At 45.6% G+C, this 26,463-nt stretch overlaps 1 protein-coding gene across 1 annotated transcript; it reads left to right on the top strand.

Annotated features, from left to right (window-relative positions):
- Positions 1-20,443: 20,443 nt before the first annotated feature.
- LOC127305577 (translation initiation factor IF3-4, chloroplastic) lies at positions 20,444-25,271 on the top strand. Its single transcript, XM_051336052.2, has 10 exons — positions 20,444-20,825; positions 21,398-21,437; positions 21,516-21,575; positions 22,147-22,208; positions 22,966-23,021; positions 23,116-23,149; positions 23,458-23,530; positions 23,610-23,702; positions 23,885-24,194; positions 25,133-25,271. Exons 1-9 carry the CDS (start codon positions 20,539-20,541, stop codon positions 24,149-24,151), a joined length of 972 nt encoding a protein of 323 aa, XP_051192012.1. The 5' UTR covers positions 20,444-20,538; the 3' UTR covers positions 24,152-24,194; positions 25,133-25,271.
- Positions 25,272-26,463: the final 1,192 nt, after the last annotated feature.

Genomic DNA, 26,463 nt, shown 5'->3' with positions numbered 1-26,463 from the left:
TACTGTGCAAGGTCTTGAGTAAGACTCAAGGTCCGGCTACGGCAGAAGAAAGAGAAAGGATGAGTCGATCCCCTATGCCTCGGCGATAGGCTCTATTATGTATGCCATGCTATGTACTAGACCGGATATAGCACATGCTGTTAGTTTGACTAGCAGATATCAAAGTGATTCAGGAATGGAACACTGGACAGCGGTCAAGAATATCCTGAAGTACTTGAAAAGAACTAAGGATATGTTTCTTTGTTATGGAGGTGACCAAGAGCTCGTTGTAACAAGTTACACCGATGCAAGTTGGAACACTGATCCTGATGACTCTAAGTCACAGTCGGGGTACGTGTTTATATTGAATGGTGCTGCAGTAAGCTGGGCAAGCTCGAAGCAGTGCACGGTGGCGAAGTCTTCAACAGAATCTGAGTACATAGCGGCTTCAGAGGCTTCATCAGAAGCGGTATGGATGAAGAGGTTCATTGTAGAGCTCGGTGTGGTTCCTAGTGCATTGGACCCATTAATCATTTACTGTGATAACATGGGTGCCATCGCCAATGCACAAGAGCCAAGGTCACACAAGAGGCTGAAGCATATCAAGCTGCGTTACCACTCGATTCGCGAGTACATCGAAGATGGAGAAGTAAAGATTTGCAAAGTACACACTGATCTGAATGTAGCAGATCCGTTGACTAAAGCTCTCCCTAGGGCAAAGCATGACCAACACCAGAATGCCATGGGTGTTAGGTACCTTACAATGTAATCTAGATTATTGACTCTAGTGCAAGTGGGAGACTGTTGGAGATATGCCCAAGAGGCAATAATAAAAGTGGTTATTATATATCTTTATGTTTATGATAAATGTTTATATACCATGCTATAATTGTATTAACCGAAACATTGATACATGTGTGATATGTAAACAACAAAGAGTCCCTAGTATGCCTCTTAACTAGCTTGTTGATTAATGGATGATTAGTTTCATAATCATGAACATTGGATGTTATTAATAACAAGGTTATATCATTGTATGAATGATGTAATGGACACACCCAATTAAGCGTAGCATAAGATCTCATCATTAAGTTATTTGCTATAAGCTTTCGATACATAGTTACCTAGTCCTTATGACCATGAGATCATGTAAATCACTTATACCGGAAAGGTACTTTGATTACACCAAACGCCACTGCGTAAATGGGTGGTTATAAAGGTGGGATTAAGTATCCGGAAAGTATGAGTTGAGGCATATGGATCAACAGTGGGATTTGTCCATCCCGATGACGGATAGATATACTCTGGGCCCTCTCGGTGGAATGTCGTCTAATGTCTTGCAAGCATATGAATGAGTTCATAAGAGACCACATACCACGGTACGAGTAAAGAGTACTTGTCAGGAAACGAGGTTGAACAAGGTATAGAGCGATACCGATGATCAAACCTCGGACAAGTAAAATATCGCGTGACAAAGGGAATTGGTATCGTATGTGAATGGTTCATTCGATCACTAAAGTCATCGTTGAATATGTGGGAGCCATTATGGATCTCCAGATCCCGCTATTGGTTATTGGTCGGAGTGAGTACTCAACCATGTCCGCATAGTTCGCGAACCGTAGGGTGACACACTTAAAGTTGGATGTTGAAATGGTAGAACTTGAATATGGAATGGAGTTCGAATATTTGTTCGGAGTCCCGGATGAGATCCCGGACATCACGAGGAGTTCCGGAATGGTCCGGAGAATAAGATTCATATATAGGATGTCATTTTATGTGAATTAAATTGACGCGGAAGGTTCTATGGAAGGTTCTAGAAGGTTCTAGAAAAGTCCGGAAGAAACCACCAAGGAAGGTGGAGTCCACATGGGACTCCACCTCCATGGCCGGCCAACCCTAGTGGGGGAGGAGTCCCAAGTGGACTCCCCCTTAGGGGGCCGGCCACCCCCCCATATGGGAGGTGGAACTCCCACCTCTAGTGGGAGTCCTAGCTTGGCTAGGTTTCCCCACCATATGGAAGGTTTTTGGTTCGGGTCTTATTCGAAGACTTGGAGACCAACTCTTGGGGATCCACCTATATAATGAGGGGCCAAGGGGAGGGGGCCGGCCACCCCAAGACCACAGCCTGGCCGACCCCCTTGAGTGGCCGGCCACCCCCTCCCAAACCCTAGCCGCCCCGCTCCTCCACTTCCCGCACGCTTAGCGAAGCTCCGCCAGATTTCTCCACCACCACCAACACCACGCCGTCGTGCTGTCGGATTCAAGAGGAGCTACTACTTCCGCTGCCCGCTGGAACGGGGAGGTGGACGTCGTCTTCATCAACAACCGAACGTGTGACCGAGTACGGAGGTGCTGCCCGTTCGTGGCGCCGGAACCGATCGTGATCAAGATCTTCTACGCGCTTTTGCAAGCGGCAAGTGAACGTCTACCGCAGCAACAAGAGCCTCATCTTGTAGGCTTTGGAATCTCTTCAAGGGTGAGACTCGATAATCCCCTCGTTGCTACCGTCTTCTAGATTGCATCTTGGCTTGGATTTCGTGTTCGCGGTAGGAAATTTTTTATTTTCTATGCAACGTTATCCTACATCGCCGCCTCCGCGACGGAGCTCCCGGATGGAGGTTGCGTGGATGACCGCAGCGGGAGGGAAGGGAGAAACAGCGGCCGGTGCCGCGCCTAGGTACCTATTCACCGTCTGATTTGTGCTAGTGTGTAGCTCGATGCTGTTTACTTCTCACCGTCTCGCCAGACCAAATCTCAGTGACCCAACCGATCCGGACACACCCAAGAGCAGCCGGTGCAACACCTTGCCTGCTAGCTACTCACCGTCTATCTGTGCTAGTTTGTAGCTCCTGTCTGTAGCAGAATTCAGACATGATAGGTTGGTTGGTTCGTTTGTTGCGGTCGAACAAACATCTGAGTAGTATGTTTGTGTTGTCGTGGCGTATCATAGCTAGTGCGCATGTGCTGTTTCCGGGCTGCCTCCTGTTCTTTGGCAAACCTTGCCTCCTGCTCTGAGTTGGGTTTTCGGATTGTCTTCACGAGTGTAGCCCAAGGTGGATAGATACCATCAGCAAGGTAGTACCCCTTGGTGTAGTGGTGGCCATTGATCTCAAAATCCACATCAGGGGACTGACCGTACGCTAGCCTATCAAACACCGGAGAGCGCTGCAGCACATTGATGTTATTGTGCGAGCCAGCCATTCCGAAGAATGAGTGCCAAATCCATGTGTCATGTGAAGCAACAGCTTCAAGAATCACTGCGCACCCCTCAGAATGGCCGCTGTATGCCCCTGCCAACCAAAGGGGCAGTTCTTCCACTCTCGGAGTATGCAGTCTATGCTGCCAAGCATCCCAGGAAACCCCTGGAAGCGTTGATTGACAACAGACGAGCTGTGTCCTCTGCAGTATATTGCCGGAGATACTGTTCTCCGAACGAACCGATCACTGCTCTGCAGAGTCGGAGGACGCCGTCGTCGTCGCTGTCCACCATGATCTACAGATGGAAAGGGACAATTTTTAGATCGCCCATTTCATCGAAAACCTCGCAGGCGGAGGCCATCCAATGCCTCCGTAGGGACCTGCAGGCAATGGCCGTCCCGGCCGACTTGCGGTCTAGAAACACGGTGAATGAGAGCTCACCTCCGGCGGCAACAGCGCATCTGCTAACGGCGGGAGGTCTCGCGACGGTGAGAGGACAACAGCGATGGCGACGGCGTCCTCCGACTCTGCGACGACGACGCGAAAGCAGCACGGGGGCGCGACCTATGGTTCTGCCCCGCTTGTCGGCGTCTCGACGACGGTGGCCGGCGTCGACGCCGCTCCCAAATCGCCGGTCCTTGGGTGGCGGCGGAGTGACGGGAGATGTGTGCGAGGAAGTTGTGTTTTGGGAGACAGACAGGCGGGCCAGGGGCGGACAAGGGGAGGACGCCAGCGGCCAGCAATCGACGTCCGCGGCCACGCAAACTCGTCCCAGATTTGGGCCGGGTTTGGATCGTCCCGGACGCCACGGCCATCCGTTTTTGGGATGGGTCCGCGCGCTGGGCCGCATTTTTGTCCGGTTGGACCCATCCGGACGCGCGGGCGTGGGATGGATCGCCGCGTTGGAGATGCCCTTACGTTTTAAAATTCCATGGAGTTGCTTTCCATCGGAGAATGTTGTGCGTCAGGTCAACTCTGAGAGCTACAGGTATTATGGGGTACTCATAGTTGATAAGAGGCTTGATTGGCTTGTTTAATATTAATGTGTTTGGGCTGTAACATGCGGCTTCCAAGTAGTACTAATTACTACTAGTGCAGGAGGATCTGCCCAGCTAACAAAGGGTATTCTAGGAGTAGAACACTTTAGGCATTTCACTTTATGGATATTTTTGGCTTGGATACTTCGCTGCACTACACTGCATTTATGGATGCTGAATTGATCTCGACTGGTTTATATTTACGCTATACTTGCTGGATACCGTTTACTTTCTACCGTGGATAGCAATCTGCATGCTGGTTTCCTGAATTTGAGTACCCAGTAAAGACTAAAGAGCATCTGTACATGATGGCGGTAGCATTGGATAAATTTTCAGTAGCATTTAACAGGATTTCATGCTGCCTTCGTGTTCTTGCTGTTGGCCAATTGGTTTCTGAGAATTCGGCAGGTGAGCTGCATGATATATTAATGGAAGAAGATTTGGCTCAGTTAATAGGAAAACCGGGCCCAAAAACCATACAGAGTGGCCGAGTTTATGAGGAAAACCGGCCCAAAAACCGCACAAATATCGGAGCCTCATCGCCCACACGATACCAGACTACCGACGAACAAACACACACCACCAAACCCGGAGCCGCTGCTCCGACGTCCCCTGCTCGGAGGCGAGCCGCAACGCCGCACGACATGGACGTCTTGTAGCCCAAACTACCAAGGCGACCACCCGCAGACCACGAACGCCGCGCCAAAAGATCCGGGGCCGCCGCCCCGACATGCCAGCCACACCGACCGTCCCGTCGTGTAGGCCGGGCCGACGAGCTCACTACCCACGTAGCACCAACACGCCACCCATGCCTCGCAAGACCATGACCACACCCCATGGAGTCATCGTTGCAAGACCTTCCGAGGCCGCCGCCTCGGCGTACATCAACCGTCCGGGGCCGCCGCCCCGGCATCCACCACCCCCCGACAACAAGGCAACCATGCACAACTGGCACACATCTACCGCACCACGAGGAACACGAACTCCAAAAGCGGCGCCTTCAGGAAGGTAACGGCACAGTGTGTCGCCGCCGCTCGCTCCGAGGAGCAGAGGTTTTCACCCGGAGAACGCATCGACTCGCGACAACAGGAGACCAAGCTCCGCGATGAAGCCCTCAACAGGGAAACGGTACCCAGGGGCACCGCCAACATCGGCACCAAAGGTGCGAAGCTTTCGCCTGGAGTGTAAACGCTGTCGTCAGGCCCAAGTAGGCCCTGGCCGTACGCGTGGCCAGTCGAGCAAGGGGCCTAGTTGCCGTCCACCAAACACTCAACACTCGCCTGAGAAGCGCGTTCGGCCAGACCACGCGCACTAGCGCCAACGAAGCACTAGGCGGCCACCGGGAAGCCGAGTAGCGCCACGCCAGGCGAACCGCATCCACCACAAGCCACGCCATGGCCGGACGGGGCGAGAAACAGGACGGACGGCGAGCTGCAAAGAGCAGCGAAGGCCGAAGCCACCCTGCAAACCCACCGGCTGGGCCGACGCGCAGGGGCACCGACGCGAGGAGCAGCAGGACAGGGCGCCCACCGGGAGTGCCGGGGAGCGGCGCACAGGCCGCGGCCCTCCAGGCCCAGATCGAGCCCAAACGGGCCCAGATCGGGCCCTCCCCAGCCAGACCGCGCCCAGGCTGGGCGTCGACGGCGGCGAGCTGCAAGGGCAGCAGGGGGGCCGCGAGGCGCGACACCACAGCGAGGGACGGAGAAGACGGCGTCGGTCCTGAGCTCCTGGATCGGCCTGAACCTGTTGTTGAGGCTGTCCTGCTTGTAGACCACGAATCGCACCTCCGCGGCGCCGCCGTCCCTGAGCAGGCGGCTGCAGTTGAGGACGCTCTGGTGCAGGGCCTCGGGCGGATCCTGCGGCTCGCTCCACACGACGTGGAGGGCGAAGGACGGCGGCGACCTCCGGGGTCCGGCATGGCGTCCTCCCTCCGGGACGGCCGTGCGAGAGCCCGAGAGGCATAGGGCCTCGCCGCCCCCTTCATCGGCGGCGGGCGGCTTAGCCGCCGGCGGCCTCGGGAGGCGACGAGGGGGCGGGCAGGGGGCAAGGAGGCGGCGGCGGCGGGCTGGGGTTGGGCTCCCCCGTCGCCTGGAGGAGGCGACCGAGGGGAGCGAGGGTCTACTCAATCTTGCTAGGTAGACTTAATTGACGGAGATGGCCAAGTTGGTTTCCATTTTGAGTTTTAGTGCTATGCATATGTTGCAAGTAGAACATTAAACCTGCTGTTTCTTTTCCCCAAAAAGAGCCTCAGCTTGTTGACCCATCAGTTCATGTGACTGTTATGTGCAACTGGTTATTTGGAGCCTTTGAGTAGTAGTTTCCTCAGATATGATTCAATCCTTTTGATTAACTAGCTTTTTTCTTTTTTTGATAGATACCTGCACCTTGGCCTATTGTTGGATTGGATCAGCCACCTCCATCTTGGAAACTTGTGAGTGTTGTATTTGTGATCCAAATTCATATACTAAAGGGAAGCTAACTTCTGACGAGCGGAGCGAGGCCCGTCGCCGGACCCATACGTCGCCTGCGAAGGGGGGTGCAGGGGGCGGCAGCCCCCGCGGTACGGTACGGATCATTGGCACCGCCTATATATACATCTCGTAAGCCGCCGGCTAGGGTTTATCAGATTATAAGATATCCCACGGCGTTTGCAAACACTCCCCGATATAGTGAAGTTTTGCTGGCTGGCGTCCGTGGTTTTTTCCCCTTCTGTGTTGGAAGGGGTTTTCCACGTTAAATCTTGTGTTCCCTGCGTGTGTTCTTGTTTCGTTCTTCGTTATTTGCTTGTCGCTTTTATAACAGTGAGAACTCCTGTTTTTGGTATGAATCATATTTACTGCCTGTACTTAATGTGGAACCATGCAATCTAGCTCTTGTATTTTTATTGACCATTTTTGTATGATGCCTAGCTCTGTTAAGTTATGATGCCTTATGCTACTCTGTATTGTCTGGTTTGCATTTCCATGTTTTAGCTAAGCAATTTCTAAAACCCGATTACTGATTACTGAAACCTGATTACTGATTCGTGAATGGAGTTTTTGATTTGTGAATGCTTTGAGCTGCTCATGCTTCAAGAAAAGGTTCAGACTTATGTTATATGTCCATTAGTTGCACAGGACCAATTAGAAAGAAAAATGCAGAGGACAAATTTGGATGCATACATTGTTCATCCGTTGTGCCATCCAAGTAGTGCGAGTCAGATTGTATTTTTTTCTGTTGTGGCTCTAATGCTCTATTTTAAAGAGAGATTGAGCCAGCCCATCTTTGTCATTTTAAAACTGAATTTCCTATATGCATTCTGCTACCAAAAAAAGTATATGTAAGTCATTCTCTTTCAGATATACTTTAGAACACGGTATCTAGGCATAATGCTCAAAGTTTTTGCTGTATAAATAAGATTTTGAAAGCATGGTTCATGTTATTAAGATTTTGAAAGTTTTTGCTAGCATGCTTTCTCGGTGTTCTTGTCCTTGAACTGTTAGTAATTATCATAGTGAATAACTATAGTTACATCTAAGGTGGAGAATACAGATTATCATGATGCTCTGAAAAACAACTTTGGTAGTGTTGTTGGCACCCATTTCCATGCTTTGTTCTTGCTCCTATTGTTGTGAATTGAGCGGATATTATTCTGTGCTAGCTTAGTGCTTGTCTGCCCTGCTTTCTGTTGGGTGATGCAATTCTTGCTTGATTATCTTAGTACTGAAGTACTGAATGTGAGAACTCCTACCTGATAACGCTTTTGTCACTATTTGATGGAATGCATAGCAAAACCTTGTTTCTGCATAAGGACCATGCATGCTTCCGTAGGATCTGCATCGGGAGTGCATCAGGATTAGGATCGGTTGCTTCCTGTATAGTGTCCTGGTGGGCTTCCTTTCCCCCAATCTTTTCTTGCTGCAATAAGAAGCATCTGTGGTGCTATGTGGAAGCTGCTGATGTTCCTGGCGCGCCGTCGCGTCGCCTTGCTCCCTAGAGAGTTCATCAGCGGGGGACTCTTGTTGGCCGCTCTGCCTCGCCCATGCAATTCATGACCGAATGGCGGCCCTCGACCAGGAGTACAACCTCCACCGGAGGCCCTCTTCTACCAAGTGCCGGAGCACGTTGTCGCTTCGCCCCCAAGTGGCTCGTCCCCTGAGGCATCGAGGTAGGCGGTGCTGGTGGTTCTTCGTCGGATCCGAGAGCATCTCGAGCTTCTTCCTCTCTGATCTCGGCGTTCTACGCCTTGAGGTCGCCGACGAGTGGTGGAGAAGGAGCCCAAGCACTTGATTGCGTTTTCCATTTTGATGCTAGGTTCCTTTCTGTAAATTGCAATGCCTTCTTCAAATTTTAGGTTTTCCAGCGCAAGGGCTGCAAAAGAGCATTGTTATAATTTCTGTACCCACCGTTTATAATTCAGCTTCCAAGCCATTCGTGGCCGCACTTGTTCAAAAAAAAAAAGCCCATGACAGGCTTGTCAGTGAAGGCATTTTGCTTGCACACAGCCGCGCGGCTTGATATAACCTGATTCTGTCGCTCTCTCGAGTTCTAATATCTAAAAATTGTCCATACAACATACATGCAATTTCCCTGAAATATGGAAATACGTATACGCACAAAAGAAAGCAAAATGGGCCAACAAAATGTTCACTAATCAAAACATCAGTACTTCACACAACATAGCTTATAAAACTGAATACACAAAAGTTGGATTGCATAAGCTATTCTAGATACATGAATAGTTAGACATTTTATATAGATAATTGACATGAAAAATACTAACGACACTTCAACATAATGATGGATGGAGAGAAAGTATTTGACAGGTTTGCCCTCTCTTTTTTAGTTGTTCCATGCCACACAATTCAACCCTGTCTTTACGCTCTCCACGTTGGACCTTTTGTTTGATTGGAGGAAAAATAATGAAGAAAATAAAGGTTGCCTTTTCTTAGTCAAGTGATGGTTTTTAAATTATAAGAGACTGCTATTTCTCTATTGTGCCATGTTTTCCCTTATCAACGTAAGTTACTACTAATACTAGTTGAATGCCCGTGCGTTGCTACGGTCACATAAATTATTTTGTCATCATACATACTATTATGTCTTTGTGTTATGTCATCTAGCATAGTGCATGTCGTTTTATTCAACATATCAATGCAATCTTTGATACATTGCGCCACCCATTTGGTCATCTCCCTGACCCGTCTCACCCTGATCATAATAAATTGCCAAATTTCTTTTCACCTTTTTTCTACTCTTGCCTTGGCCATATTATATATTCTCTTACTGTACACCATGACATTATGCCATCATGTGTGTGTATTAGTATGTGCCTTTTAAAAAAAATCTACACCAAGATTGGCATTGAAGATTGTCCTCTTACTCTTCACCAAGATTGTTGGGTGAAGATTGACCAGAAATGTTGGTGGTCCTCTTACTCTACATCGAGATCGACATTGAAAATTGAGCAGAAAAAATGAGGAAAATACAGAATATTGGGCAGGGAATCAATCATGATGAACACCAATGGACACATATTGGAAAAATCTACGGCCTGAAAACAGTCCTCAATTTTAGCCTTGATGATTTGAAAGTTATCATATTTCTAGTTAATTGATATAATCTTTTACATAGTAGTTAACAAGAAATATCACCGGGTTGTATTGCTCGTGGAACACGGAGCAGGTGAGGCTTGCTACTCGTTGGTGTAGGAAGCTTCAGACCATCCAAACCATACTTGTCGTATACAAGTTAGATTAGTGTAGGAATCTACCTTTCAGGCCTCAAATGAATATGAATTAAATTAGGACGAAATTATAGGAAGGAATAGCTCACGCAAGAAGGTACAACCAGAAGCACTTCGCCTTTCGATTCCACTGGTACCACATAGTAAATACACCTAAAATCAATATTCTTTTGAACCTAAAATCAAAGAAAGTGATCAGTAATTGTGAAGCTGAAACACAAGCTCTGATATCCACGGTGGCACAACACAAATCATGAGGTATCACAATATACATGCATTCGAATGCATGATTTACCTGATGGATACAAACAATGCTGATTTTCTCATTAACTGCTGTAATCGCTTACATATTTCTCTCTCGGGTAAGCGTTTGATGCCTATACAGATATGATACTATACATCGATTGTTTATGCACCCGATCGGCCAACTCAAGCAGCGTTGCGGCACGACCAAATCCACACACAACACTGATGTAGTTAAAGCGGCTGCCGCCAAGTGTTGGCGACAAGATCCGGTAAGGATTCATGACTACGATATCGAGGCGATTCAATGATTCACATACATGATGCCTAAGAGTCTGTACTTACGCTCATGCTGACAACAACGAAATACAAAATTGTGACACAAATATGAACATTTATATGAGAGAAGCGACACGAACCATAAAGCATGAAAGAGTCGGTGGCGGCTTGGCACACTGTCTGAGTTGTATTTCCTTACCGCTCCTTGTCGGCGGTGTGATGCAGCAACAGGAAGATGCCACAATGTGTCACGGGCACGCCTCTAGGAATCACCCATCCATGTGGATGCAATATATCGTATTTCATCATATACCAGTCAAATGCTAGGCGAAAGAAAAAATATGTATAAGATTTAGAGCTACCTAAAATCAGGCATCATGCACTTTGAGATTGAGAGCGCCCCACATGGTTCATTAGAGTTGGTCCACGCTAATAGGATTTTGGACCAGATCTTATATAGAAATTTTCCGATCCATAACTTCCCAATTTGCGAGCGAGATTAAAGTATGGATGCATGCAAAATAGAAACGCATGCAGCAGGAGAATATTTTTTTCCTTTTACGTCACCGAATAAAAGGCTGAGATGTTAATTACAGGTATTTTTTAGCGCTAATAATTAATATTTTTATAACGGGCAAGAGATTATGGGAAAGGTTAAATTTTTTGGCAAGTATTTTAATGCTTGTGCAGATTTGATTGATATCACGTCTGATATTGTTTCCTCATTATATAAAGGACGAGAGATTGTGGGAAACATTAATTTTTTTTGGCAAGTATTTTAATTCTTATGCAGATTTGATTGATATCGTCTGAGATTGTTTCCTAATTAGATCTGACGAAAGCAGAGACCGTGAGATTGATTGGACGTACATGATGCTCTCAATGACGACCACCAAAGTGCGTTGAGTGTCAAACGACCAACTCCCATTTAATAGTAAAGAAAACTAGCACAAAGCGTGTCCATTGCCCTTAAGACGATGTTTCTTTGGTTGACATGTTTTCTGGGCTAGATGGGCCCGTCGGATGTTTTATGGACCATAAGACGATGGACCTAAGATTCGGTCCAAACGATCGATGGTAGCCAGAAGATCGATCGATCGATGCAGACGTACGACGTACCAGACCGATTGCAATTTAATAGTTAAGATTGATTAATTCTTATTAATAGCTATGATACTACCTCCATACCAATTTACAGTGGTATTAAGTATTTCGAGGAGAAAGTTTAACTATAAATTTGATCAACAAAATATAAGATATATGTCACAAAAATTATACCATTAATTTCATATTCAAAAGAAGTTTCCAATACTATAATTTTTATAATATATGTCTTATATTTTGTTGACTAAATTAGTAGTCAAAGTTTTGCCTCGAAATGTGTAATACCACTGTAAACCGTTATGGAGGGAGTAGTAAAAGATAATACAGTGTACCAATTGTATTTATTATCTTCTCCGGATAACGTGAAAAAGGACGATATGATTTCTCTAACATTATACCTCCGCCCCACTCAGTACCATGGAAATCTAGACGTAGACATGTCACATAGTGTCGACCTCAAGCGGAGCTTCGCGTCACGCTCTCTTGAAGCCACGCGTGTTGATGGTATAGATGTTTACAACTGAAATCCATCTGATCAAGAGATCAAGGGTCGCCAAGAGGCAATCCGAAAAGATCTCTCGCAGAGAAGTCCAAAACTTGTATGCGGCCAGACCGAGGGCCAAGAACAACACCATGTAGAATGGCGTTATGGCACAAGAATAGCAATAAGGCTGACACCTTGTTTGATTCAGGTCGTGAAGCTCACGCCTCCGGCTACGGGTACGACGTGTGCACCACCTGCCAGAGTAGATCTTCTCCAGGCCTAGCCACTCCAGAGCGGCCAACGCATCCATAACCACATCACCGTCACGGTTGCTTCCCCAAGACCTAACTCGAACTTGAGATCGGTGGGATTCCCCATCCCCTTGCCGCGACCAGGGCTGATGGCATCATCAAAGAGGGAGGAGGATGGAGGTGCCCCGATGGCGGCGCTAGGGTTTACTCATGTGTTACCACGAAGGGGAAGACACGTGGTTCGTGCGGTTGTCTTAAAATTAGGGTGAATTTCACTTCCCGGCTACCAGAATTTTTAATCTTAGTTAAGTATCAAGCCTAGTATTCAAAATAGATTTTGGAATTGACTTTATTTATTTTAAAATTGGTAAACTATGTGTTGAAAGTTTTCTATTTGATAACACACATATGAAGACCATATGGTTGCATATCTAATTGGTACATGCAAATGCTTGAATACACGTACACTTGACGCAGTAGTAGGTGTATGTTATTGATTGGTAGTACTGTATTAGGTATTTTGAATAAATCATAGCTGGTACACTACAACAGTGTAAACTTATCTCATATATATTGTGGCCATCATCGTCATCGATGTACATACTTCATTTTCTTCTTCCCAAGTATAGTAGCGTAGCAAATGGCTTCAGATCAGACGTCTTCTTTTATTTTATCGCTCCACGATTTTACTCTATAATTGTCTTAGCTAGGCATGGAGGGCACTAGGAATTGAGATGTGATTGTGACTGTGCGACGAGTGGCAAGCAAGGGTCAGACATGTGTGCTTGCACTGCGTGCTGAACTTCCAAGCATAGGAGCATGAGACCGTGACATGCTGATCAAGTGATGGCTGCGGCTGGTGGCTGACCGATCAAGTAACTCTTCTGACCCTTTGCGCGCAGATAGAGCCTGCGTAATTGCAATGGTGGCAGTTTCATTTCCTTTGGCGCTGTTTCAGTGGCAAGCACCTGGATCTAACGAGTACAATTGGTGATTCAGTGAGTACCATTCTGTATCAACGGCATCGTGTATCCCCATGCCAATTATGATAAGAAATATATTATGTTTAGTGAGAAAAATCGTCATGGCATAAACACCAGAGCAACACCTTAATTTTAAGCGACTCTTTTTTATTTCATAGACTTCTGGAATAGAACCGCATTTTTTAAAGATGAACCATAATATATTACGCAAGCAAGCCGTCTCATTAAAAACTTTCCAATCCTCTTCGGTGTTTTGGCAAGGAAAAGAGTGCGTAAGAACTTGCTGCTCCGGAGTTGCAGAATAGTTACATCAGGTGAGACAGAGAACCTAAACAACTAGGGGCTCATTGATCCAATTACAATCATTGTCAGCTAAACCCGCCAAAGACGGAGGTACAGAACCATGCATAGACCCAGAGTCGCCCTTCTTACCTAACAGCGCCAAACCATGTGCTAGACCATTGCTTGCACGGTCAACTTTGCAAATGGAAATAAACTGGTAGAGATTCAGAAGCTCCATATAGGCTCCAACAAGAAATATCCTTACTTTGTATTGTAAAGTCTTGACAGTGCGCAAGCAATCATCAGATTCCAAAACTGCATATGGGACTTCAAAACTGATAAGAATTTAAGCCTTGAAGACACCCTAGAACCTCAGCCGCCTCTCCACTCGCGCACCATGGAATGAATTTCCATTCACATGCCACCACTTGTCCTAGATGGTCGCGGATAATAGCTCCAATACCGGTCTTCTTGGTGGACACATCCCATCATGCATCCACGTTCGCGACGTTCCGGTTCACGGGTGAGCTGCTCGGCCGGTTAGGGAAGCGCGTGGAGTCGGAGACCTCGGCGCGGCGCTGCTTGCCGTACGCTCTAGCTTGCGGCGCCGCGTGGGCTGGTATCATGCACGCGCGGCAACAATGGCAGCGGTGTGGCCCACCGGTTCGGGTTCATGACCGGGTGCAGGCCCCGGGTCAGCCCGCCGTTGCCAGGGAACTACTTCGGGAACTGCCTGGGCCTCTGCCGCGTGGTCGGCGTCGGCGGCGATCTGGCGGGAGATCGAGGGGCTGGCGGAGCCAGGGCGCGCTGCGGGACGCGCGCGGGTGGGTGCGGCTCGTGCGGGAGTCCCCGGCGGCACGTGCAGTGACGGTGGCCGAGTCCCCGAAGATAGGGATATACGCGGCGGCGGACATGGGCCCGCCGTGGGGACGGCCGCGCAAGGTGGAGATCGTGTCCGTGGAGCGGACGGGGGCGCTGGCGCTAGTGGAGAACCTGGACGGCGGCGACGACATCGAGGTCGTGGTGGCACTACCGTCGGGGAGATGTACGTGCTCCGCGCGTTCTTCTGCGACCTTGCATGACTGAAACCTGAACCACGCGCTCGCATGCACACGACATATACCTGGCCATGAGAAGCCCGGCCCAGCCCGGCCCAAAATTCATGGGCTTGGACCAGCCCGAGCATGCCTATGGGCTGGGCATGGGCTGAAGATTTAGGGCCGATGACTGCGCTGGGACGGGCCTAGGCTTGAGAAATGTGCCAAATAAGGAAGAGGTCCGGCCTGAGGCCCGAAGCCCGATGGGTATTTGTTGTGATGGGCCGGGCCAGGCCTGGGACTGGGTTTTTTGCGTCAGGCTTTGTTAGGCCCGGCCCGAAGCCTGGCCCGGCCCAAACTATACCCAGGTATAACACGACACGACATCGGCAGCGAGCGTGATTGTTTGGTTCTTTTCTTCTCGAGCCTTCCTCGTCATGACCACATTCACACCTCAAATTCTCAATAAACAAGAGCCCATGATAGCACCTCGCAAAAAAGAAAGCAAAATGGATCCACAAGATGTTCACTAATCAAAACATCGGGTACTTCACAGAACATAGCTTATAAAAGTCAATACACAAAAATTGGATTGCATTTTTTTCTCTAAAAAAAGTTGGATTGCATAAGTTTAGATACATGAATAGGCTTTTTTTCTTACGAAAACGCTCAAACATATGTACATACACTTCACACAACATAGCTTATAATAATCTTGAGATTGACAAAATCACCACGGACGTCTCGCTATCGACAGAAACGACATCTCCCACAGAAGAAAATTTCATCTTTTAACGAGACACCAAAGTGTCAAATCTGTAATTTAAACTCTGGTGGGCTGGGGTTGCCACTACCCTCCTAACTATCCAACCACAGATTGGTTCTCACATGAATAGTTAGACATTTTACATAGATAATTGATATAAAAAAATACTAAGGATACTTCAACATAATGATAGATGGAGAGCAAGTATTTGACAGGCTTGCCCTCTCTTTCTTAATGTTCCATGCCACACGATTCAACCGTGTCTTATGGTCGCCACGTTGGACTTTTGATTGATTGGAGGAAAATAATGAAAACATAAAGGCTGTCTTTTCTTAGTTAAGTGATGATTTAAAAAAAAAGAGACACTACTTCCTCCATTGTACCATATTTTCCCTTATCCATGTAAGTTGTTACTACTAAGACTTAATTAATTATTATTAATAGCTATATATATGATAATAAAAGATAATAAATTGTACCACTTGTAACAAATTATTTTCTCGGATAACGTGGAAAGGGATGATATGATTTCTCTAACATTATACCTCAGCTCCACTCAACACCATGGGAATCTAGACATAGACATGTCCCATAGTGTTGACCTCAAGCAGAGCTCTGCGTCACGCTCTCTTGAAGTCGCACGTGTTGATGGTATGGACGTGCACGACTGAAATCCATCTGACCAAGAGATCATGGGTCGCCAAGAGCCGATCCAAAAAGATCTCCTACAGAGAAGTCCGGAACTTGTATGTGGCCAAACTGAGGGCCAAGAACAACAGCATGTAAAATGGCGTTATGGCGTTATGGCAGAAGAAGAGCACTAAGGCCGCCACCTTATTCGATTCTTGTCGTGAAGCTCACGCCTCCAGCCATGGGTACGACGTGCGCACCACCTACTGTAGTAGATCTTCTCCAGGCCTAGCCACTCCAGAGCGGCCAACACATCGACAACCACCTAACTCTCACTTGAGATCGGTGGGATTCTGTATAAAAGCGACAAACAAATAACGAAGAACGAAACAAGAACACACGCAGAGGGCACAAGATTTAACGTGGAAAACCCCTTCCAACATAGAAGGGGAAAAAACCACGGGCGCCAGCCAGCGAAACTTCACTATATCGGGAAGTGTTTACAAACGCCGTGGGATATCTTATAATCTCATCAACCCTAGTCGGCGGCTTACAAGATGTATATATAGGCAGTGCCAACGATCCGTACCGTACCACGGGGGGCTACCGCCCCCCGCACCCCCCTTCGCAGGCGTCCCTGCATGGCACGAGGTTGAATTTCACTTCCGCGCTACCAGGATTTTTAATCTTAGCTAAGTATCAAGCCTAGTATTCAAGATATTGCATGAGTACCAAGATAACCTAATCCTAAAGTAAAAAATAAAAATTTAGTTTGTATCTATGAGTATTTAAAATCAGGTGGTACATTCACTCCCCCAACCAGTTGAGTTAGACTCACTTCCTAAGTGTTGAGACTCTGATATTTACTTGGAAGCTAAAATAGATATTGGAATTGACTTTATTTATTATAAATTGGTAAACTATGTGTTGAAAGTTTTTTATTTGAAAACACACATATGAAGACCATATGGATGTGTATCTAATTGGTACATATGCAAATGCTTGAATACACGTACACTTGACGTGGTAGTAGGTGTATGTTATTCATTGGTAGTACTGTAGTAGGTATTTTGAATAAATAATAGGTAGTACACTACAACCTTATAAATTTATCTCAAATACAATGTGGCTGTCATCTTTATCGATATATATATACTTCATTTTCTTCTTCCCAAGTATAGTAGCGTAGCAAATGGCTTCAGGTCAGACGCCTTCTTTTATTTTATCGGTCCACAATTTTATTCTATAATTGTCTTAGCTAGGCATGGAGGGCACTCGGAATTGAGATGTGAGTGTGGCTGTGCGACGAGTGGCAAGCAAGGGTCAAAGATGTGTGCTTGCACTGGGAGCTCCGTGGTGAACTTTGCAAGAATAGGAGCATGAGACCATCACATGCTGATCAAGTGATGGCTGCGGCTGGTGGCTGGCCGATCAAGTGACTCTTCTGACCCTTTGCACGCAAATACAGCCTCGATGATCGCAACAGTGTCAATTTCATTTCCTGTCGTGCTGTTTCAGTGGCAAGGCTGTGGAGGTAACGAAGTACAATTGGTCACCATCTCTGTATCAATCACATCGTGTATCCCCATGCCAATTATGATTAGAAATATATTATGTTCAGTGAGGAAAACGTCATGACATGAACACCAGAGCAGCACCTTAATTTTAAGCGACACTTCAGATGTTTGAGTTCCAAGCGAGGATGTTGGCCCTTCAGATGTTTTTGAGTTCCTACACCTCTCCAACACGGCGTACCTCCTCCAAGGAAGCGAACATGGGCATACATCTTCGTCTTCGCATGCTTCGGTTATCTTTAACGATCTTCTTGCTTGTGTTGTTTACGTTTGTGATTGCCTTCGTGATTGAACTACCTGTATTATCACATAGGTTATCTCACCTAGTTTGCATTAGGCACACTTTTCTCTAGGTTTGCCATATCTATCCTTTCACTAGCACTGCCCCTCCACCTTCTCCGCACATGGCAGTGAAACAGAACGAGGGCTAGCAAGCCTCTAGTTTAAGTTTCCTCAAATTTTTACTGAAAAAGAACCATGTAAACAATGAAACCTATGTAATGTTTCTTTCTGAAATTAATTTTGTTGGAGAAAAAATAAACCCCTACCCGACATGCATGGCCGGAAGACTAATCTTAATGTCCGCGGCCCAACCTAAACAGACCAAAACAGATATTTTCCATGTGCGTTTTGCGTCTGCTGCTGAATATGCCATAAGGCGAGATGCTGAGATGGTGTTGTGCGATGCAGACTGGATGGCGAGGCCGATTTAAACCGCTGTGTAGGAGCTGTGAACAACGATCTAAGTGGATCGGTGTGGTGTAGTTTCTGGAGCTTGTTATGCAGGGCGATTTACACAAAAATAATCATTTTCTGTAACAAAAGCACAGACTGACCTTCCGGTCAAACTATTTCACCCATCTAACCCTTATGTGTGGCACCCGTTCCATCGGCGCCACACCTCACTGTGTGGCGGCCATGTCAGCGGCGCCACTCGCCCATCCGACGTGGCGTGGTCGACGCTGATGTGTGGGCGACGCTGACGTGGCAGGGATGTGTGGCGCCCTTCATATCGGCGCCACACATTGAAATTGTGGCGCCGCTCTGAAGGACGCCACACATACACTTATGTGTGGCGCCCGCGCCCGCCCCAGCCCGAGCCCTCCTCTCTTCTCCTCTCTGTTTCGGTTCAAGAAGAAGGCGGCCGGCGGTTCCTCCTCCTCCCCACCCTCTCCCCCCATCAAATCCAAATCTAGGATTTCACATCTAGGGTTCATATCCAAATCAAGCATAATCCATGAAATTAGTGGATGAAAACATGGGAGCCGAAGGAGAATATCTTGAGAAAGGGGTTGGGAAGAGATTGCCTGGGCAGATCTGACGATTTGATGGTCGATTTGGTGGGGAGTGACACGGCAAAACATTACTTTTCACTGAAGACACATACGCTTGACGTGGTAGTAGGTGTATGTTATTCATTGGTAGCACTGTTGTAGGTATTTTGAATAAATCATAGGTAGTACACTACAACCGTGTAAATTTATCTCAACCATATTGTGACCTTCATCTTTATCGATATATACACTTCATTTTCTTCTTCCCAAGTATAATAGCATAGCAAATGGCTTCAGGCCAGACGTCTTCTTTTATATTATCGCTCCACAATTTTACTCTATAATTGTCTTAGGCATGGAGGGTACTGGGAACTGAGATGTGAGTGTTACTGTGCGATGAGGGGCAAACAAGGGATCGACATGTGTGCTTGCACTGGGAGCTGCGTGGTGAACTTCCAAGCATAGGAGCATGAGACCATGACATGCTGATCAAGTGATGGCTGCGGCTGGTGACTGGCCGATCAAGTGACTCTTCTGACGCTTTGCACGCAAATACAGCCTGCATGATTGAAACAGTTGCCAGTTTCATTTCCTGTGGTGCTCTTTCAGTGGTAAGGTCCTAGAGATACTGTAGTACGATTGGTTATTCAGCGAGTACCATTTCTGTGTTAAGCACATTGTGTATCCCCATGCCAATTATGATTAGAAATATATTATGTTCAGTGATAAAAACGTCATGACATGAACACCAGAGCAGCAACTTAATTTTAAGCGACACTTCAGATGTTTGAGTTCCAAGCGAGGATATCGGCCTTCAGATGTTTTTGAGTTCCAAGCGAGGATGTCGGCCGAACAAAAAAGTGAATCAATCTGACCATCTGATCCCTCTTACCGAGCAGGAGATGGCACTTACAGGACCTTCATAACAAACTTTAGAAACGAACTAAATGCACCACCGATTCACCCGGATGGTTTTATGCAGCTCGTTCTTCACAGCTCCGGAGAAAAAAAGGCGAGTCTTCGTGGTGTTAGGAAATTCTTCGTGGGATCCTACACCTCTCTAACGCGACGTACCTCCTCAAGAAAGTGAACCTGATACATCTTCGTCTTCACACGGTTCGGTTATCTCTAACCGATTTATTTACAATTGTGATAGCCTTTGTGCTTAAACTACTTATATTATCATATAGATTGCCTCATCTAGTATGCATTAAGCACACTTTTCTCTAGATTTACCATCTCTATCCTTTCACTAGTACCGCCCCTCCACCTTCTCCACACATGGCAGCGAAACAGACGAGGGCTAGCAATCTAGTTTAAGTTTCCTCAAATTTTTACTGAAAGAACCATGTACTATCTGAAATTAATTTTGTTGGAAAAAATTTACGTCGGGCCGATGGGGCAACCCCTACCCGACATGCATGGCTGGAAGCCCGGAAGATCAATCTTAATGTCAGCGGCCCAACCTAAACGGACCATCAGCAAAGGCCCATCCTCCGTTTCGAAAATAAAAAGATCCTGGGCCGCAGATACAACCGGGCCAAGTCGGGCCCACAGCCCGACGCCCCATTTCCCACGTCATCCGCGCCTATCCCCTCCACTCGTTGGGACACCTGCTCTCGCGGCAAAAACCTTGGAGCAGATAAGGCCCCCGGCGCCGCGGCCACCCCACCCCCGACCACCGCCGGAGCCATGGTCGGCATCGCCGCCGGCTTCGCCTTCGCCCCGGCAGTCTCCCGCCATCTCCCTTACAGGTCCGCCACCTCCACCACGTACGCGTCGGTTCCTTCGTCTTCCTTCTCGGTCTCCCCGGTGTGGTCACGGGCCGCGCGGCGGGGCCGGTCGAAGCGGGGGCTCGTCGCGGTCGCGCGCTACTCCTCGTACGGGAGCGACGAGGACGACGATGAGGAAGGCGGAGGCGGGAGGAACCGCGCCCCCGAGCCGGAGCAGGACCCCGCACTCGACATCGACCGCATTCAGTAAGAACGCCCTTCTCCTAGCTCTGCTACTCTCCCTGGTTGGTTGTATATGCTCCACTTGCTTGCGATATCAAATGCATAGTGATTCCTTATTTCCATTTTCATTCAAATGCAACCAGGTGGTTCCATGTTTTGTTTATTAGCAAGTGGTTCCATGTTATTATTCCCAAGACACTGAATGTCAGGTCTTTCAGATCCAAAAAAAAAAAAAGAATGTCAGGTCTTTTAGATTATTTGTAGCAATGTTACTTCTCAATTCTGAAGTCGTCTCTCCAAACGCTTGCTCATTTGTTCCAAGAGGTGTGCCAAATAACTTGCTAGGGTGTTAATGGGAGGTGGATGCCATTTAGAAATGCCTTTAGTGCCTAGCCTTGTATGACTTCTTCAGTTCTTCTATAACTATCAAACACCCTCTATGGCATTATGTTCGTTTCATCCGTTAGCGTTTGAACCGCCTCCCTTTGTTAGCCATGTTAGCAACTTGATCACGGCTTCATCTGTATTTATCAAACACCCGTAATGGCATTATGCTCATTCAAATCTGTAACGTTTGAACCGTCTCCCTTTGTTAGGTCCTCGACCGTAAGGCTGTTGGATGCCAAGAAAGATATGGTATGTCACATACCCAATCATGTAAACTATGTTCATGCCTGATTATTTGACGGTGCAACTTCATTCTTCCTCCTGTAGGTTGGTGTTATACCTGTAAGCGAGGCAGTTAGAATTGCAGATGAAAATGACCTTATACTGGTACTTTCTCCATCTCATGTGTTTCTAGCTTGTTTCTCTATAACTGTACTTTTCCAACATAAAGTTGCATAAACGGGGAGCAAAAAAAAATCCATTAAAGAGCTTGAATCGGCATGGTTTTCTACTACCTCCATCCATAAAAGGATGTTGGAGATTTGTCTAAATTTGGATGTGTCTATATACTAAAGAGTGTCTAGATACATCTAAATTTAGACAAACTTGTGACATCCTTTTATGGACAGAGGTAGTATTATTAACTTGATAAAAAAAAGTAGCTAAGACTCAGGGATTTGACTGGCAAACTGGCTTAAAGCTCCAAATCTCTTGCACTATCTAATTTACCAATTCTGTTTACACAGTCACATAGTGCAACAGCATTTAGAAGTGCAAATTGGCCAGTACATAATTGATTTTCATACCCTCACAGTATTTCTGCATACACCCAGGCTCTGACTTTGCAAGGTGCACTCATGTTTAACAATATACTAACTTAAATATCTTGTTAGTCGACATGTATTAGTAGTGCCAGTATTTACAGAAATTGGGATGGTTTATTTTTTTCTAATTTCAGGCAATATTGTCACTAGATGGAGATCCTCCAGTACTCCGACTCTTCGAAGAGAAAGAATACAAGTATGTTGCAATGAACACCTGACAATTCCACTTCTTATATGGATTGATTTCCATTATGAAACCAGGTTAACTGATAGTGCACTTCTAGGTTTGTGTTAGGACACTGTAAAACAAGGTGATGTATCGTGTAGGATGCAAACCTCGAGAGGTCACTTAGTCTTGACAAGTTACCTCATTATGGTTTCAGTGGTTAGGTCATAAGTATATCATTATGGATCGATTTCCATTATGAAACCAGGTTAACTGATAGTGCACTTATAGGTTTGTGTTAGGACACTGTAAAACAAGGTGATGTATCGTGTAGGATGCAAACCTCGAGAGGTCACTTAGTCTTGACAAGTTACCTCATTATGGTTTCAGTTACCTCATTATGGTTTCAGTGGTTAGGTCATAAGTATATCAATTTTTACCGCAATAGCTAAAGTAGCAATGTCCTGCAGCTCCTGTCCTAGTCTACTTGAGACCCTGCTTCTCTATGTCGAACATGTATATGGAATCTGCATATTAGATCATTATGCTTTTCCCAATGTGACGGCTGACGTCGTTAGTTATATTGGCATACAGTAGTCTATATAAGGTATCAGGCAAGGCATGGTCTTCAATTAGCAACTTTAAACATCTATTTCATTAGTATATTAATAACTAGAAGTCTAGAAGTATTAAAATGTTTGTATTCTGCAAACTCTTGTCATCTCTTCTTTTCTCCATTTCTACCCTTTAAAATTTACTTGAATTCATTTTTATTGGTTTTATACAGAAAACACAAGTATGAACAACAGAAGAAGAAAAGAGTTCAGCAAAAAAGATCTGTTGGTAAACTTTGATGACTTTTTAAATTTATTATAATTCAATATGTATTCACTATGCTAATAAAGGTTGCTTCTTCCCTGGTCTCTACTTTCTACAGCAAAACGCATGGGCATCAAAGAGCTAAAAATGGGGTACGGCCTAGATATTCACTTGCCAAGTTACATGGCTTACAAGTTTCTATGTTTCAATGCAATCAATCAGTTAATCACCCTTGTGGTTCTAGCGTTTTGCAAAACGGAACTATTTTGATGAGATTGGTTAGATTAGGCATAATAGTATCAAAAGAATGTTGTACACTGATTGGAACTGTTCCAAGCTATTTCGCATGATGGAGTAACAAAAAATTGCTAGATACAATTTGTTTGTGGCATGACATGGCTTAATAGTTTTTTTTTCTTTATAACTTAATGTGATTCTGGAATCCTTATGTGTTTGTCAGGTACAACATTGATATTCATGATTATAGTGTGAGGCTTAGAGCTGCAAAGAAGTTTCTTAAAGCTGGTGACAAGGTAATAACAATTATATTATTATTATTATTATTATTATTATTAGGGTGGTAAAATTTACTGCTCTAGACCACCGTTTCAGGCTAAGATTGTGGTAAATTTGAAAGGCCGGGAGAACTTGTACAAAAAACAAGCGATTGAACTTCTCAGAAGATTCCAAACTGATGTTGGTGAGGTAACTTAGGTTACTTTGTTATCATGCCTAGAATATGAGCACAAATTTGCTTGTTACTGCTTGTCAACAACTCTTTCATTTTCAGAGAAGATGGTTTTTGCTCTCCAGTTTTGCTATAGTGCATATACCTATTAGTTGAATCAGCTGGTTTCAACCTTTTAATTTTCTTCGTCATATTTCAGCTAGCAACAGAAGGAAGTAAGAATTTTGCGGAGAGAAATATATATGTGATTCTTGTGCCGAATAAACTAGCTATACAGAAAGAACAAGATGGGTTAAATAAAAAGGTCAGGGCAGAAGGAGAAGTGGACCAATCGGAAGACGAATCGGACGCAGATGAGGCTGTGATCGAACAAGTCGAGGAAACTTCTTTGGACGGGGATGAGCCTGTGATAGAAGAACTGGAGGAAAGTAAGGAACCCGAGACAGAAGTCTCAGCAAATGTTTGATTTAGCTGTAAAAGGCCAATGTTATTGCCTCTGATTTTAGAAGGTATTCCATACTTTAAACAATATACTGTCTTGCATCTTATCCAATGCTTAATTAAGTCTAATATCATTTGTGCTTTTCTTGGTACCCTGATGTGCACTATGTACTTGAATATGTTTTAAGAACAACACAAGTAAACACAATAGGAACCAAAACCTTGCTTTGAGATACATTGCATTACTTTTTAAATTCTATGATACAGACCATATGATCATCTAGGCTGATCATGAGAAAACCTTACTGAAAGTAACAACTGGAACCAGAAAAGCAGTAAATTAAGTGGAAGAATTGGATGATCATAGATATATGCACTGAGAAAGCCAACACCTGCAGAACCTGCCTCTGTCGAACGATCAAAGACAGATTTGTAGATATGCAATGAAACTTATAACTTCCTCACTGGAATTGTCTAGTGGCCATCTGGTTAAGTGGTGCACCGTTCCTTTTTTTTTCATACTAAAATGGCTACTGACCATAGTTCGTAAGATATGGATCGTGGAAATCATTTTAGCATGAAATGTGCTGGAATTTGCACCAACAACTCCTTTGATATGACCCAATCGAAATTGCACTTAGGTCCGCAAAACTCTTACTACGCTTGCAAAGCTTTAGTGCCAAGGACAAGAAACAGACAAGAAAGCCTGGGAGTATCCATGACGCCATAGTTAGTGCCTGTCTACCTGAGCGGCTTAAGCCGCATTGCCGCTGACCTGTCAGTGGGCTATGGTCAATTTTCTGTTTCTCGGAGGACCATTTTCAAGCACTGCAATGTTTTTTGTCAACTGAACCTGCTCCATTTTTACACCTTTCTAGATCATATCGTTCCATCTCATGCCTAACTGTTGTACTTTTTCCTTTGATTTATTACCATTTTATCATGATTTAATGGTACTGTTATTTTCCTTCCCCTTCTGGTTAATTCACTTGCCTGATGATGCTAGGTACCAATACTGCTCATGTAAATACAAGGATGGTGCTATTGTACTTGTACGTCCCTTCCTTGCCTGCTAAAACAGTAGAACTATCCACCACCATCGCTGCCTGGGCTCTAGACACAGTGAGGGCCCTGCGATTATCAAGAAGCTGGAGCCTCCGCCTTGTACTGGAATCGACTAATGGGCTTGGAATCATGCAGTACGTAAGTTGGTACCAGTCATGGACTCGTGGTGATTGATAAAGGTTCGTTTGTACTGCCCGATGTGGCATTGTTGTAGATTTTGCTTTGGTGCCGCCGTTCCCAAATACCGGTCAGTGTTGTGGAGAAGATCAGTTGTATCTTGATTTTTGACTGGAAGAGCCTAATAAGAGGATGTCGTGCTATTCACTTGTGGAGAAGATCAGTAATTTTTTTCATATTTCGATTTTCTCAGAGTTACTCCCTCCGTATACGGAATATCTACAACTAAAATGTGTCTACATGCATCTCTATTTAAATAAAGTTGCGACACTTATTTTGAAACAGATGTAGTATGTTTTTTCCTTGTTGCTTCAAGTTTTGACAGCGACAATTGCATATGGCCCAAGCTTTCCTTTGCTTGCCAGATTTGGTAACCTTTTGGGTTTTACAAAAGATTTGGTCAAATGCGCTGCTATGGGACTGTCTAATTTATTATCGGTTTTGCTACGTCTCAGTCAACTGAGATTTTCTTAAGTCTAAATCACTTAAAAAAATGCTCTGAGTTGCACTTTTCTGTTAAAAAAGTGCAATTGCACTTTTCTGCCAAAAATGTGTAACTGAACCGAGTTGCACTTTTTTTTGAGCTGCACTGAGAAATAGACACACCCATTTATTATTAACCGAACAAAACCTGAGCACCACAAAATGACAGCCTTGTTTCAAAATACAAAAAGGGCGCAAGCTATCCAGTATATACAGCATGGATAACAGGGCCACAACAATAGTAAAGCATGTACAATGACTTAGTCGTTTGGCTACCCCCGGTAGAATATGGCAGATAAAGTTGCTGATCTACATGGGATAGCATCATCCCTTTTCGTAGGAACAATATAATACAGCAGAAGTGAAGAAGAGGGAAATGTCTCGCTATCATCATGCTCCCCACACACCTCCAAAGGAGGACCCAATTTTTTTTGCAACTAATAAAATATTGGGTAGCCAATAGCTATCAACCTAAGCACCAAAGTATGATTGCGTAAGGCTTAAACTAGTACATTCTCTGGGGACCAAATTATGTTCAGCTATCAACATCGGCTCAAGTACTACCACCGGCGCCAAGATTCACTCATGCACAAAGGCGACAACATGGCTGTG

This window comes from Lolium perenne, chromosome 6 (genome assembly GCF_019359855.2).
Source record: "Lolium perenne isolate Kyuss_39 chromosome 6, Kyuss_2.0, whole genome shotgun sequence".
In the NCBI taxonomy this organism is placed as follows: Eukaryota; Viridiplantae; Streptophyta; class Magnoliopsida; order Poales; family Poaceae; genus Lolium; species Lolium perenne.
Note: the sequence above shows the minus strand (reverse complement) of the source record. Positions and strands in the feature narration are given on the sequence as shown.

What these genes read in the sequence shown, in the direction of transcription:
- LOC127305577 (XM_051336052.2), top strand. Translation starts at nt 20,539, where the DNA reads ATGGTCGGCATCGCCGCCGGCTTCGCCTTCGCCCCGGCAGTCTCCCGC. An exon ending in TGGATGCCAAGAAAGATATG is followed by an intron (nt 21,438 to 21,515) that starts GTATGTCACATA and finishes TTCCTCCTGTAG; the next exon opens with GTTGGTGTTATACCTGTAAG. An exon ending in ATCAAAGAGCTAAAAATGGG is followed by an intron (nt 23,150 to 23,457) that starts GTACGGCCTAGA and finishes TGTGTTTGTCAG; the next exon opens with GTACAACATTGATATTCATG.